This window comes from Anoplopoma fimbria, chromosome 5, assembly GCF_027596085.1.
Source record: "Anoplopoma fimbria isolate UVic2021 breed Golden Eagle Sablefish chromosome 5, Afim_UVic_2022, whole genome shotgun sequence".
NCBI classification, from domain to species: domain Eukaryota; kingdom Metazoa; phylum Chordata; class Actinopteri; order Perciformes; family Anoplopomatidae; genus Anoplopoma; species Anoplopoma fimbria.
The window spans coordinates 561,641-575,828 of record NC_072453.1 but is presented as its reverse complement, the minus strand read 5'-3'; the positions used below and the strand labels follow the sequence as shown (position 1 = coordinate 575,828).

Genomic DNA, 14,188 nt, shown 5'->3' with positions numbered 1-14,188 from the left:
AGAAAAACTACAAACAATATTTGAAATGCCAAAAAAGAACAAAAACAACAATATTTATAGGATTCTGAGTTTATGAAAAAAATATAATGTCACACTACACAATTAGAGTTAATAGTGGCTTAAGGCAAACATAACTTTTAGTTTTTCATAAAACAAACGAAAAGGGTCCCTTATGAAATTAGTTTAATTTTAAAAGCATAGGCTAAAAGTGGACAGACTGTGTTAAACGGAAGTTTAGGGTCTTTCCACAAATTTGAATGCAACATTAGCCGGGAAATCAAATGCTCTCTTATGCAAAAACAACTTTACGTGCTGTGTGCTGAGCTAGCCAGTTAGTGCAAGTAGCGAGTCCTTACCTTAGAATCTTACTTATTCAATTAATTCACATCTGTATGCAAGATTTCAGAAAGTGAGTATGAAAAGCATAGTGAGCTTCCAGCTAACCTTACTTCTGCTGCGTCTCTTTCTATTTTAACGTTGGCTGCTCAGTGCTTTTGCTGCAGCTTGTCTTTTTGATAGAACATAAATGCTGCTCCAAACACAATTTATAAAAGTAACGTTTTTCTTTTCCGTAAGTTCTGCCCAATGGTTGCAGAGCTAAAATAGTAATCTATCCATTGCACCACGGAGCAGCGATAAGTAACGTTGCTGATTACTTCTTATTGACATCTGTAATTGGTCCTCCACATTCTCTGACACCAAAACACACAGTTGTGGGCGTTAACAAGCAGTATGCACCAACTATGTATAAAAAAACAACAACTCAATTTTATTGGAATAAGTTCTGCGTGGTGGGTTATCTGCACGCCAGAGTTAGAGGAATAACCATACTTACAGTCTAATTTAGGTAATGATCTGGCAGATACTATGTCACAATTTTTTAAGATTTCTGTATGAAGCTTGGTTGGGTGTCTCTAAACTGAAAAAAAGACACTTCTGGGGCAAAAGCTTGGTCCTTTCGATGATCCTATAGTAATTATTTTCTCTTTTGTCATATACAGGATCTTTCGCTTGCACATGAAAGAACATGGGCAGCTACAGTGACTCCACCAGTGACCTAGATGAGGAGTTGCCTGTGTTTGACTTCCTCCAGCCGGGTCGACGCCTCCGCCGAGCCTCACAGGGCCACGCAGGGAAACCAGATTCAGATGGCTCCAATTCAGAACCCAAGTCCTCAGAAGCGAAGGGCAACACGGGCGCACACACAGGGAAGGCTGATGTACTGATGATCAGCAGCGATTCTGATGACGGGGAACCTTATGTCCCTTTGGCACAGAGACTCGAGCAGAGGCGAGTCAATGCGATTAGCACCTCGTCCGCCGTCGGTAATGGGAAAGATGCTGAGCGCTGCTCGCCATCCAATCTGGCCAGCTCTCTGCTCCCTTGCCAGAATGTGTTTCCTGAGTCCGATAGTCCGCTCGGCCTCCATCAGGTAAGAACAGTGAGCCCAGTTGAGGTGGTGGCTGCTCAGAGATGGTCGCCTCCCACCGACACCTCTCCTGCCAGGAGGAAACCTGCCAAGCGGACGGAAGAGGAGATCCAGGCCTGCCGGGAGGAGGCTCTGCAGAAGAGGCAGGCCAGGGAGGGACAGCAGAGGGGCAAGGAGGCAACAAAGCAGGAACAAGAGAGACAGAAAGCAGAGAGGAAAGCTCTGGCGGAGGCAGCCAAGGCCTTGAGGCCAGAGGAGTGCATCAAGCACATGGTGGTGGCCGTGGACCCAGGTCTGTAGACTTATCCAAGATTTATGGCATTATTCAAGCTATGACCTGTGATTTGTTCGTGGATGTGGTTTTTTATTTTTTTTTGTGTGTGTCTGCAGCTCTTTTGCAGCTGGAAGGAGGCGGCACCCTGCTGTCGTCGGTGCAGGCCCTGGGCTGCAGCTGCGCCGTAGAGAAGCAACCATTCCCGCGCAGCGTCAGCTGGATGAGGAGGGCTCCCTGTGCTCAGGTGATAACAAACAAACACAAATTATCGCCCCTACTGCTGCGCCCCATTCAGGGTGACGCATGACTATGTGTACTTGAGACAAACGGAAGGGACAATGGTTTAGAGGCAGTTTTTATGAGCACTCATCCATTGTGTGTGCGTTGTAATGAAATGTTTAGTAGCGAGTGATGGATCACTGGTCCTCTACCTCTGTTTCCCCTGTGTGTTTCCAGCCAGACGACGATGGCAGCGCGTGTGTGCCAGAGCCCCACGTGGTGATGCAGATGACGGTCGACGACTTCATCACTCTGATCCACGGCTACGCTCAGGTTGGTGCTCGTTTCATTGCAGTCCACAGGGCGAACGCTGCTTTAAAAATGAAACCCAGATTAATGGGAAAACGTGGGAAAACGTGGTCAAGATATGAGAATAAAGCTGGGGTGAGAGCAGAACAGACAGAGGGACAGGAAACGACATCACAATAGAGTAACAGAGTAATAAGTAGAAGTATGTTAATTAGAAGAAATATGAATGTACCAATACATAGGAATAATTCAAGTTGCTTTAATGACCCTATAAGCAGAGGATATTTTTTTTTTAAGTGAAGTATGAAGGCATCATTAGCAATATTAAATAGCTATAAACATATGGCCATAATATATACCTCATATATTATCTCTAAACAAAAACATATTACAAGACAATTGCTGAGTGCTGTTTGCTCGTCACAGTCCGTAATAAGCACCACTAAATGTTGAGACGGAGAGATAATGATTGAGATTGAAATAATATTTCTGTAACAGAAATACCAGGACAAGGCTGATGTTATACGTTTTACTCACCGACTACGTTTACATGCACAAAATACTTGAAACAGAGGAGTAGCCCCCTGCTGGTCAGTAGAGATAATGCAAGTTCTCATCACTAGGCACAACTGGAGGTTCCCACCGGTGTGCGATGCTGACCATACGCACCGTTTCCATGTCCAGAGAACGCTCTCAAAACCTGTATAATATCGGCATGTCCCTCATCTTAGTCGGACAATGCTACTTGCGGAATGAGGCCTTATATAGAATGCAGGGTGTTGTTTACAGTACATGTAAGCAGTGGCTCGTATAAAATTCAGAACGGAGAATCAAAAATGGAGTAGCAGCAAAAACTTGATGTGCGTGTCAATATAGTCAATTACATTACATTACATTACAGTCATTTAGCAGACGCTTTTATCCAAAGCGACTTACAGGAAGTGTATTCAACATAGGTATTCAAGAGAACTACTAGTCACCAGAAGTCATAAGTGCATCTCCTTTCTTAAACAAGCATCTTAAAGCATAAACCAGAGCAGAAGTATAGTGCAGAGGCAAATTACTACGAAAACAATAAGTGCAACGAACTGATACGAATATAATAAGTGCAACGAACTGATACGAATAGGATAAGTGCAACAAACTAATACGAATACAATAAGTGCTACGAGGAAGGCTCAGGGTAGTACTTCTTGAAGAGGTGAGTTTTCAGCCTGCGCCGAAAGATGGGCAGCGACTCTGCTGTCCTGACGTCAGTGGGGAGTTCATTCCACCACTGAGGGGCCAGGACAGAAAAAGCTGTGACCGGGTGGATCGGCCGCAGGGACCTCTGAGCGACGGGGCAACCAATCGCCCCGAGGCAGCAGAGCGAAGTGGTCGGGCGGGGGTGTCAATGTGACTGATGCAGTGAAAAGACACTCAGACCCAAGCCTCCTGATTTGTACTGAAGATATCTAGCATCTCACAAATATATATTGTCTCAACAAGAAAACCCTTATCAAACAGGAGGTAATAGTGCTTTTGTTTGGGACTATTTTCCGTGGTGGATTAATCCACATTTGGACAAAGGGTAACGGTTGTTTATTTACAGCAGCTGGCGGGTGCATGTGGGTGTGTCTGATGCAGGAAGAGAGGCTCGGTGGGAGTGGCTCTGGTCCGACCCTGACGTCCTGGGTGCAGGAGCAGCAGAGACGTTGCCCCAGTAAGGTCCTCAGCTTGGCAGTGATCGATCTGGAGAAATACTTCAGGTAGGGAAGGACAGCGTCACTTTTAATTCATCATTTAGTTTATAAGATAGTCCTCGGTTTGTCACCTGGAGACGGAGCAAAGGGAGCTGTCCGGTGTACACTTTGTTTTTGTCCGTCTGCAGATCCCAGAAGTCACAGACCCAGAAGCGCTTTCGAGAGGCAGTTGCAGGCGAGGAGCGAGGGGGAGGGAAAGCGAAGAAGAGGAGGAAAAATGGTGGGGATGAGGCGCGACCTGAGGTGTCTCGAATGGAGGTGGAGGAGGTAATTCGGATAAGTGGAGGACGACGTGCATGAGCATTTTTCATAATCGAAAACAGACTTTGTTAAATTATTCACTATGAAACTGATTCAATTTAATTTATCAGTCACTAAAGATGCGTTTTCTGAAATGGGATTTTAGGGCATTATCTGAGAAAATGTATGCATTTTGTGTGGTTGTGGATGTGTGGGTGTGTATGGGGCTGTTTTCCATCTGAGGAATGGACATAATCTAGTGTTTCCGGGAACACCATGGGTGTAACAAAGTTGACTAAACCACTCAAAATTCAATGAAAGTGGTGATCAGCAATTTCATATGTTCAAATGCCTAGTGTGGAGGATATAATAAGTCCTTGAGGCAATCAGATGGAAAACACAATATGATTGATTAAAGTTGTAAATCGGTCAGATTTGACCCGAACACTATCCAGCTACTTGAGGTAAACCCCTTAATTTGCAAATAAAGTGAAGTTGGTATAAATTAATGGGTACCTGTAATGTTAGTTGCATTATTTAATGAGTCTTTACGCCTTAAAAACCCTGTAGTCAATGCAGAAAAACACATAAAACCTCTTAATAGATCTGAACACTTAAAAGTACCATTCATTTACCTGAAAATCCCATCAGGCAGTGGTGCATCTCCAGCTTCACACTGGCGTCTCCATCCGCTTCTTGTCAAACTGGAAGGACTTCTCGGATCACATCACCATGACGACCAGAGCCGTCGCGGAAGCCCCTTTCAAGTGAGCGAGCTCGCAGTTCCTACTCTTTACAACTCTGCCGACACTCTTTTCCCTCCTTCCTAGATCAAACATACGTTTCCTCTGCATGTTCACAGGCGAGAGAGGGAGAAGACAGGCTTCTCGTTCTACCTGGAGAGCGAGTGGGCGGGGGGGCAGCGGGTGGACAGAGCCGGGAAGGGACTGCAGCAGGTGTGGAAGAGACAGATCCAGCAGTTGAACAGAGTCAGTCCGGACATGGCCTCGGCCATCCTGGCAGCGTATCCCTCCCCACAGCTACTCAAGAAGGTACACACTCTGCTGACACACTGCTCATAGCGGCCCAGTTAACCATCACTGCACCTCTTTTACCACAACGTATGTTACAACAAGATTTCTCTGACATTGCCAAATTTTGTCTCCTTACACGTACTAAATTACTTAACAAGAGGCTTTTCTTGTAATAACAGCATAAACATAGATATTGATGATGGTGCAGCACACAATCTCCCAGTCTCACTAAAAGTAAAGTAAAGTAACACTGAAAACGGAAGGTAGTATGACGTTCTATGTTGTTGACTTAGCATGTTGGCATGCAAGGGAAGTTGTAGCAAATTAGTATTTGTCTATGTTGTCCTCTAAAGGAGATATCTAAAATGCTTGAGTAAGTGAATACAACAAGTAGCTACCTGAATTAGCTACTTTAGCTAACTGAATTCAGAGTAACTGTCTGGCTAACGAAACTAGTGCACCAGCTAACCAAACTAGCTCTAGCTCTCTACCATGGCGATGTTGATGTGATTTTTTTCTTGAATCCTCTAGGAAGATAACCTTAACAAACCTTTTTCTAATTTGATACTGCTTCTACTAACGCTACACTGATGTACCACAACCTCATGGGTACTTAACCGTGTCTTGAAGCTAGCTGCCCTACAAATAGATCATTATGCAGTTAGAAAACATTACTACTCCAGGGTCAAATTTCTTCCTTTCCCTTCTTTAGTTTGGACTTAGAGACATGCATTTTACTGCTAATGCATCTTTATTGCTTCAAGATGTCAATGGAGTGTAGCCTACAACAGAATTACTATTTTATGGAGGTTTAAATATCAACGCAACACATACAGGTCAAAACATTTGCAGTCACATCTGCAAAACATTAACATTTTATAACTTTTTAATATGAAATACTTCCCTGTCTTTCTGCAGGCTTACAATCTGTGCAAGACCGACCGCGAGAGGCTCTCCCTGCTGTCTGACCTTCTGATCCGCCGAGGAGAAGGCGTCACCTCCACAACTCGACGCGTCGGCCCGGAGCTTTCCAAACGCCTCTTCCTCATGATGAACTCCTGCGATCCTCAGCAGACTCTGGACTCCACCGTCTGACCTTTTTGAAATAAGATTTTTCTCATCTTTGGACTGCGGCAGTTTCTGTTTAGAAAATTGAATTTTTAAACTATGTAGTAAGAATTCTATTTTTATTACATTACATTTTTATGTCCTTTTTCTTATGTATATATTTTAGTTTCATGAAATTGCATTTTTGAAGAATGCAACCATTAAAGGCACAAGATCCTGAGCATTTATATTGCCTTTTAATTGCTCTAAACATGGTGACTCAGCCGGCGGCTCAATGCTTAAAGTGCTAACAGCGCTAATGGTACAAACTACAGCAAAAATGCTGACAGTATTTACCTGAGGGGGAACCGGTTGGGGGTAGGTGTTAGCTTCTGTCATACGCAGTGATTTAAAGAACATTTTCGTACTTTCCAAGGTGGGTCTTATTCATTCTGACTTTGGAGCATGCTAACATCTCAGCTGTAGAGCCTCCTCCAAATATTATACATTGTTGGAAAGCATATGTATAGATCTATATATATCTCTTCAGTTTTACATAAATAATGAGAATTGTGCAGCACAAGATCTCCCGGTTTCACTAAAAGGAAAGACAGGAGCCCCGAGGATCGGGCTAGCTTCAACGCAGCTAGGTAACGTGTTTGAACGTAAAACGTTGTTGACTTAGCATGTGCACACGCAAGAGAAGTTGTAGCAAATTTGTATTTGTTTGCGTTGTCCTCTCTGGAGATATCTAAAATGCTTGAGTAAGTAAATACGAAAAGTAGCTACCTAAATTAGCTACTGTAGCTAACCCAGAGCAACTGTCTGGCAACCAAACTAGCTTACTAGCTAACCAAACTAGCTGCTCTTTCATCATGAAATTAGTTATATAAAATCAAATGAAACAACAGTTAAACTTTTATTTAATTGTCATTCAATTACAACGAAGTTGGCACATGCAGACTTAGCATGACCCATAGTTGGCATAGCCAGAGTTATTAGAGTCCAGGGTGAAAAGTATATGGAAGTTCTTGTTCGTACTACTACCACAACTTTCATCGCTTCATAATGTTCTCCTCCCACCAGCAGCGTTGTGCTTCCCTGAACATTTTTTTTAAAGCCTTTATGATGTAGAAAGATATCGGAAACACTTGACATAATGTATAGCAAATAACTAATTTAACCCTCTTCCCACTTACTGGGGGACTCAAGTAAAAATTGTAGTCCATGCAGGTTTAATAGATCAAATAGAATAGATAAATAGAATGTTTGTCATGGGGCCTAATTGAAGAAATACGTTAACTTGCTATGATGGCTGTTCCTTAAAAGTAGTTTATTTTTTACTGTTATTACAGTTAATTCTGTGTATTCACTCAGTAGTTCTTGTATGTTAAATATGTTGGTAGGGTGAGTGTTAAAATGGTTGAAGTGCAACAGAATTACAACTAAATGAATCCACAGCAGTTAGCCAGTTTACAGGCACTGTGTGTGTTTAGGAAAAAAAAAAGTGCACACATGCTGTTATGCCTGCAGAACTACAAAGGTCGCATAGCTTGTTTGACCTACTGTCCGTGTTGTTGGAATCAAAACTGAGCATCATGAAACATTCTGTCTGTCATTTTATTTGGGAGATTTTTGCAAGAAACGATTGCCTGCCAAATAACCCACAGCGCTCCCTATATCAGCTGCAGCAGAAGTTGCCCTTTGCCAGCAGTAGACCAAGGTAACAGTTTTGGAAAAGCAAAAAACACATTTTAAAAACCTGCATGTCTGTGCTGGCCACAAAAACACACTGGAACAATTTAGAAGTAATTTAAAAGTAAAGCAGAATCGCACTCCCCCATTAGAGAGCGCAGACAATGGTGCATTCACATGCTCCCTCGATGGTCCTGTTTCACAAGTTGGGAAATCATTCTACCCACAGATACAAACACGGTTCTTCCGACCCCGGTGTGTTCATGTGCTTTTAAGTTGTAATGTGGAAACAATTCAGTCGCTACAAAGAAGAGCAGTTGTTGGCTTTAACAACGCATTAGCTATTGAGTTGTTCCGACTTGAGGGGGCGTTCACGTGACTTTCCTCAGATGCAAATGTTTTTTTCCGTTTATTCGGAGACGCAACATTTTTGCAAAGTTAATTCATATGAAAGTGTTGATACTGTAATGCGTGTATGAACTAACAAACTGACTAACCAATCCGAAAACAAACCTCCTTGGCGGAAGTGACTAACTGTATGTTGACCTAACGTTAGCAGGTTTCTTGTTGAACTGCAAACCCGTTGGTGTACATGGGTTTTGGCAGCCTACAGACACTGAATCTTTAGTGGTACAGGTTCCGGCCTACTTATAACCCTGAATCCAGAAAATTTTGAGAAAAGGACATGCCTTTCCATTTAAGTAATAATTTCAAAAAAGTTGGAAGCTATGTTCATGGTTCTTACAACAAATCTTTTTTCCCCAGTACCTAGGCCAGAATGACCAAACCTGTGTTTCACAGTTTACTTCTATGTGGAACAATATCTCTGTGGCCCACCTCTAATGAGGTTTAATTAGGCATTATGTGCAGTTTAACGCCACGGCCTTTCCTCTATTTAAACTGCTGTCCAATTGAATTACGTTGCTAACCTCTGAGCTTTCTGTGTCTTTACTGCCTGTGTGTGTCGAGCCTGGTTGTGTTTTCATGGTGTGCAGTGGGTAAAATGCCGCCACGAATCTGCTCCACTTCGCTTCACAATGCCCATGGCTCATTTAAACCGCATTAGCAAAAATGGAACCTGACCAAGAAGTGATGAGTGTCGAAACGGGGAGAAAGGGACGAATGGGTAACGAGCTGTTAAATGGGCTTAAGAGATGAGCAACATGCCTCGGCCCAGGTGCTGCATACAGAGAGTCCACGGTGAAAGAGATGGTTCAGAGAGAGTAAAAGACTGCAATGAGCTGGGAAAATTTATTCAACGTAGGTCACTGGCTCACTCTGTGAAATACAGTGTTGAGCAATGACTAGTTTTTCTCATCACAGGTTCTCAATACCACACTGAACCGCCCTTTGGTAAGGGTTCTTCCCATTTATCCCTTTAAGGTAGATCTTTTTAGTCACAGCAAGGTAATAGTGTTAAAAGCACACCCAAGATTAGATTTATGGTACAGTTCAAATTGGAGCTGTGTAAAAAGGAAATCTATTTAAAATCTGTTTAATTGAATGAATACAAATCAAAATTGTTTGTGACAGCAAGTGTCATTTCTTGTCGCATCAGCACATATTTTGTATATTATAATCTCAAGTATTTTTCGTACCTGCACCACATTTATGTCTGTCAATCGGCACCACAAGAAAAATCGTGCAAGGTTTAGGCGACAAAGCCACTTATGTTTACGTAAAAACGTAAAAAAGTATGTCAACATAGGTTTAGGCAACAAACCCACTCAGGTGTTTTTTCTCAATATTTAATACATTACATTACATTACAGTCATTTAGCAGACGCTTTTATCCAAAGGGACTTACAGGAAGTGTATTCAACATAGGTATTCAAGAGAACTACTAGTCACCAGAAGTCACAAGTGCATCTCCTTTCTTAAACAAGCAACTAAAAGCATAAACCAGAGCAAAAGTATAGTGCAGAGGCAAATTACTACGAAAACAATAATTGCAACAGACTAATACGAATACAATAAGTGCTACAAACTAATACGAATAGGATAAGTGCAATAAACGAATATGAATACAATAAGTGCAACAACTAATACGAATGCAATAAGTGCTACGAGGAAGGCTCAGGGTAGTACTTCTTGAAGAGGTGAGTTTTCAGCCTGCACCGAAAGATGGGCAGTGACTCTGCTGTCCTGACGTCAGTGGGGAGTTCATTCCACCACTGAGGGGCCAGGACAGAAAAAAGCTGTGACCGGGTCGATCGGCCGCAGGGACCTCTGAGCGACGGGGCAACCAATCGCCCCGAGGCAGCAGAGCGAAGTGGTCGGGCGGGGGTGTAGGGCCTGGAGATAGGTAATACTACTATTACTACCTCTGACTGTTGCATGTGGCTAGGGTTTCTTCACGGGTCCACCGTGAAAAAGAATACTTCTTGACTTTCCATTGGCATTGTTTGCGTGACACGAAAAAAAAAAAATAGCGTGGCCGAGAACACATTCACAGATTTCAATTTTGTGACTATTTCCCAAACTGCGTTGTGACTAGGATGTTTTAGCGGTTTCCTCTCAGCAGAAAATGTCAATCCCACAGATTTCTTAGTTCTGTTTACTGTAGCTTTGTTAGCTGTATTAGCTTCTGTTTGCTCTGTTAGCCAAACAAACCACATAGCGGAAACAAGAGTCTAAACTGAAGCGGTTGTTGATCACTTGTGGCTCCTACTTGCCCGTCAAGAGCATTGAGTCAATGATGGCCTATGAAACAGTCACTAAATTATGTCTATAGTATTTCAAAAACTGCAACCACGTAAGGCCATTGAGCATGCAGTCCAAAATAATAACAAAAAAGTTCAGGGTCATAGCTGCATCAGTACGTGAGATGAACCGTGGACGGACAGACACAGAGTCACACACACACATGACCTAATACATAATCACCTGGCAGAGATGATAAAAGCAAATGGAAACACGTATACATAAAGAACATCATTGAAGCTGCACTCGTCAATATTTTAATATGAATAAACCTACCCTTCAGGAGACCACAACAGAGGTAATATTACAGTGAACAACATTCACTGGGTCACCAGAAGCTCGGCTCGTAAATGAACATTAATGTTGCTCCGTATCTCCTTGGAATGCAGACAGGCATTAGATTACTAAGATGCTGTGTCAACTTTACAATGTCATAATGTGTTGAATGTGTGTGATTATTAGTGTGTTATGGAGTTCCGCCTACAAGTCGCCATAAAATATAACAACAACATAAAAACATTAATGCAGCTTGTGAAAAATCAAGTATACCAAGCCTAATTCAATTCGCATACAAAAAATTATGATTCAACCAGGCTTAATGTTTTCTGGCAATTTGTTCAAAAGCCTGAGGGCATTTACTTTTTAAACCTTGACTTAGACAAGAGAACTCTGTGCAATGATCTGAAAAAAACATAGGCCAATGAAACCTTGACTGTCTGTATGACGAGATGCCACCAGAGGTAAATGAGGTCAAGGTTTTATTCAGCATATTTTCAAAATCTCCACACCTGGCTTTCAGAAGCACTGCTGTAGAGGATTCTGTAATGTAACATCAGCTGCATATGGCTACTGAGTGTCAATAATTGGTTCTGCCATCATTGCCCCCAAAGCTATTGTTACATTACATGATTCAGTAGTTTTTAGTGCAGGAGGAGCGGTTCGCTTTCCTTAGATACCCTAAGTTCAGGTCACAGAACTTGGCAATTACAGTGAAAGAAACACGGCTTGGCTCTACCTCAGGACAAGCCTGGCTCTTCCACTCCTATCATGTTTGCTTTGAGGTGGGGGAGACTTCGAGGATGCCAGCGGGACGGAGCAAAAACAGAAAAAAAGGGGGTTGTGACGGGCAAAAGTAAGAGATGTGTGTAAATGTCTCATCCATGGCAACATTATTTCCCTCTGGCCCGCTGCCTCTGTTTGACCTCTACTCAAAAGAAAAGAAGGGTTTCATCTTAGCAAAGGAGAAATATGGAGAGCAATGCTTCAGAGCATCATATGTCACTGTCTGTTTATCTGAGATGGGCATATTTTCCCATCAAACAGATGCTGTTTGATGCACAAGAAAACAAGTAAACATCGCATTTATGTATGGCCAAACCACACTAAGTGATAAGAAAAAATAATTTAAAAAGGTGCCATTTCAACACTAATGTGCATTGGCACTAAAATTGATACAACCATATGCAGGATTTCTTAGCAGGGCCTCATTAACTCACTACGGGTAAAACAATATACTGTACATTGGTGTTTCTCCTATTCTCTGTTTGTATTGTGCCCCCTATTCAGACATAACACATCACATTAATATCATGTCGGCAAAGTCACTTTTAAATAAGGGTTCCGATGACAATCTTACTACTAAGACACAAGTCCAAACTGAATGCTTTCAGATTAGGGCTGCAGCAGCACAAGGTTAAATACAAGGAGAGATACATATATCATATCTAACGCACAAAACAAATCACTTCAGTCAACCATGAAACACTGGTAATGAGTTGATTCTGATGATAAATTAATTTGCAGCAAAACAGTAAACAGGAATTATATGAGAGTCCCAATTTAAGATCTTGTCATTGCGTGCATGTGCTGTCAGCAGAATTCAGTAATGTTCAATGATTAAATTGATGAGAACATTTATCAGGGGTTTTATTGTGAGAAGCGGGGGCGAGTGTCACCCATGCTCCACGATGTTCATTATTAGGGCATCATCTGCAAAATAAGTTTTGAACTCCATCATTCACGAAAGCGATGTCAATGATTCACGGCAGAATTATTCTCATTGGAACTCAACATAGTGACGCCTGAGCCAGCAGCTCTTAGCTAACGGTGCTAACGGTACATACTACGGGAAACGTGCTGACAGGGCTACCAGTGTTTACCTGTGGGTTTACATAGAGGGTGGGTGTTATGTTGCCACGGAAAGCGGTGCATAGCAGCGGCTGTGAAATAAGAACCTGGAGGAATCTTTGTTTTTGTAAATTGTCTTGCATTATATGTTAAATGGGTGCATAATACAACCAGGGATGTGATCTAAAAAGGTTTAAAAAAAGAAGGAATTTTTCATTTCATCTAGACTCTAACAGATAGATGAAGCAAGTAATGTCGTGTATTGCATGTTTAAAAAGGGCTTTAATTAGAAATTTGTTTGTACAATGGAAGCGCAATAATAACTGAAAGCATAAAGGCCCAAAAAACTAGATTTCAAAATGCATGAGATGGGGCTTTAAGAAAGACGTGTTTTTTATCTTTACAGTAACATTTCCAATTGATCAAATTATCACAAACTAATTGCCTTATGGTGAACCTGGAGCCTTACAGGCCCCTCGGGGCTCTTTAGACCCTGGTACGGCTCCTTGTTTGAATGTCCAGTCTTGTTTCTGAAGAAAAACCCTGAGAATGTTTAATTAGCAGAATGTTAAACGGTTCCACATTTAAACCTGACATAACGAAGGTGTAAATGAATCTGCTCATTATCATGTCTAGAGGTATGGGATACTACTGTGCTGTGTGAGTGGCAGGCAGCTCTAGAGGCATGGGGAGAATGAATCACTAGGGGGCAGACTTGCCCCACGTACAAAACCCCCATTGGCTCAGAATAGAGTCAGATGGGGAGATAGAAAAACATCAGCATGCGTCAGGATTTTGGAGGCTGGATAAATGGTCAGGCGGGCAGAAAATGTATCCTGTAAACTAACGAACGGGGAAAGATAAATATGCACCGAGAAAACGGCCGAAGATTTTGATAAATGGCTTAGATAAGTTTGGGAGAATTTTCTATATGCTAAGATAAGCTTAGAAAGTGAAGGGCGTGTCAGCTAGTGTTTTATTTTCTACGCTGGATATCTAATATTTACTCAGCCTGCCTCCGTTTCTCCAATGTGGAAGAGAGGCTCATTCGTGTTTCAAGGGAGTGTGTGGAATAAGGAGGGGGTGTCAGCATGGATTAAGGTGAAACAGGTCCTTCAACCCTGCTGTCTGGCCCATTAAAATGTGTGATCATGTAGTGCGATATAGTGTCAGACTATCAAGGGGATTGGGCCGTCTCAGTGTGTGCACTGCACAGTGTTTTTAGTGTGAATGCTGTGTGAATGTGAAACGCACTAAAGATGAGACTGAAAAGAAACCATGAAGAAGTGTGTCACCTTTATCTTGTCATCTTTTGTATAAATTCGTTCCCTAACCATTGCTGTGCTCAAATCATTGATGTCACGGCAGG

The 14,188-nt window shown here is 42.2% G+C and overlaps 1 protein-coding gene across 1 annotated transcript; it reads left to right on the top strand.

The window, feature by feature from the left end:
* Positions 1–76: 76 nt before the first annotated feature.
* eme1 (essential meiotic structure-specific endonuclease 1) lies at positions 77–6,529 on the top strand. Its single transcript, XM_054599262.1, has 9 exons — positions 77–409; positions 1,002–1,721; positions 1,820–1,947; positions 2,160–2,255; positions 3,858–3,979; positions 4,102–4,240; positions 4,865–4,980; positions 5,076–5,265; positions 6,166–6,529. Exons 2-9 carry the CDS (start codon positions 1,028–1,030, stop codon positions 6,340–6,342), a joined length of 1,662 nt encoding a protein of 553 aa, XP_054455237.1. The 5' UTR covers positions 77–409; positions 1,002–1,027; the 3' UTR covers positions 6,343–6,529.
* The last annotated feature ends 7,659 nt before the right edge of the window (positions 6,530–14,188 follow it).

Coding starts and splice junctions, on each gene's coding strand:
- eme1 (XM_054599262.1), top strand. CDS start 1,028: ATGGGCAGCTACAGTGACTCCACCAGTGACCTAGATGAGGAGTTGCCT. Junction 1,948..2,159: donor GGAGGGCTCCCTGTGCTCAG/GTGATAACAAAC, acceptor GTGTGTTTCCAG/CCAGACGACGATGGCAGCGC. Junction 2,256..3,857: donor TGATCCACGGCTACGCTCAG/GTTGGTGCTCGT, acceptor TGTCTGATGCAG/GAAGAGAGGCTCGGTGGGAG.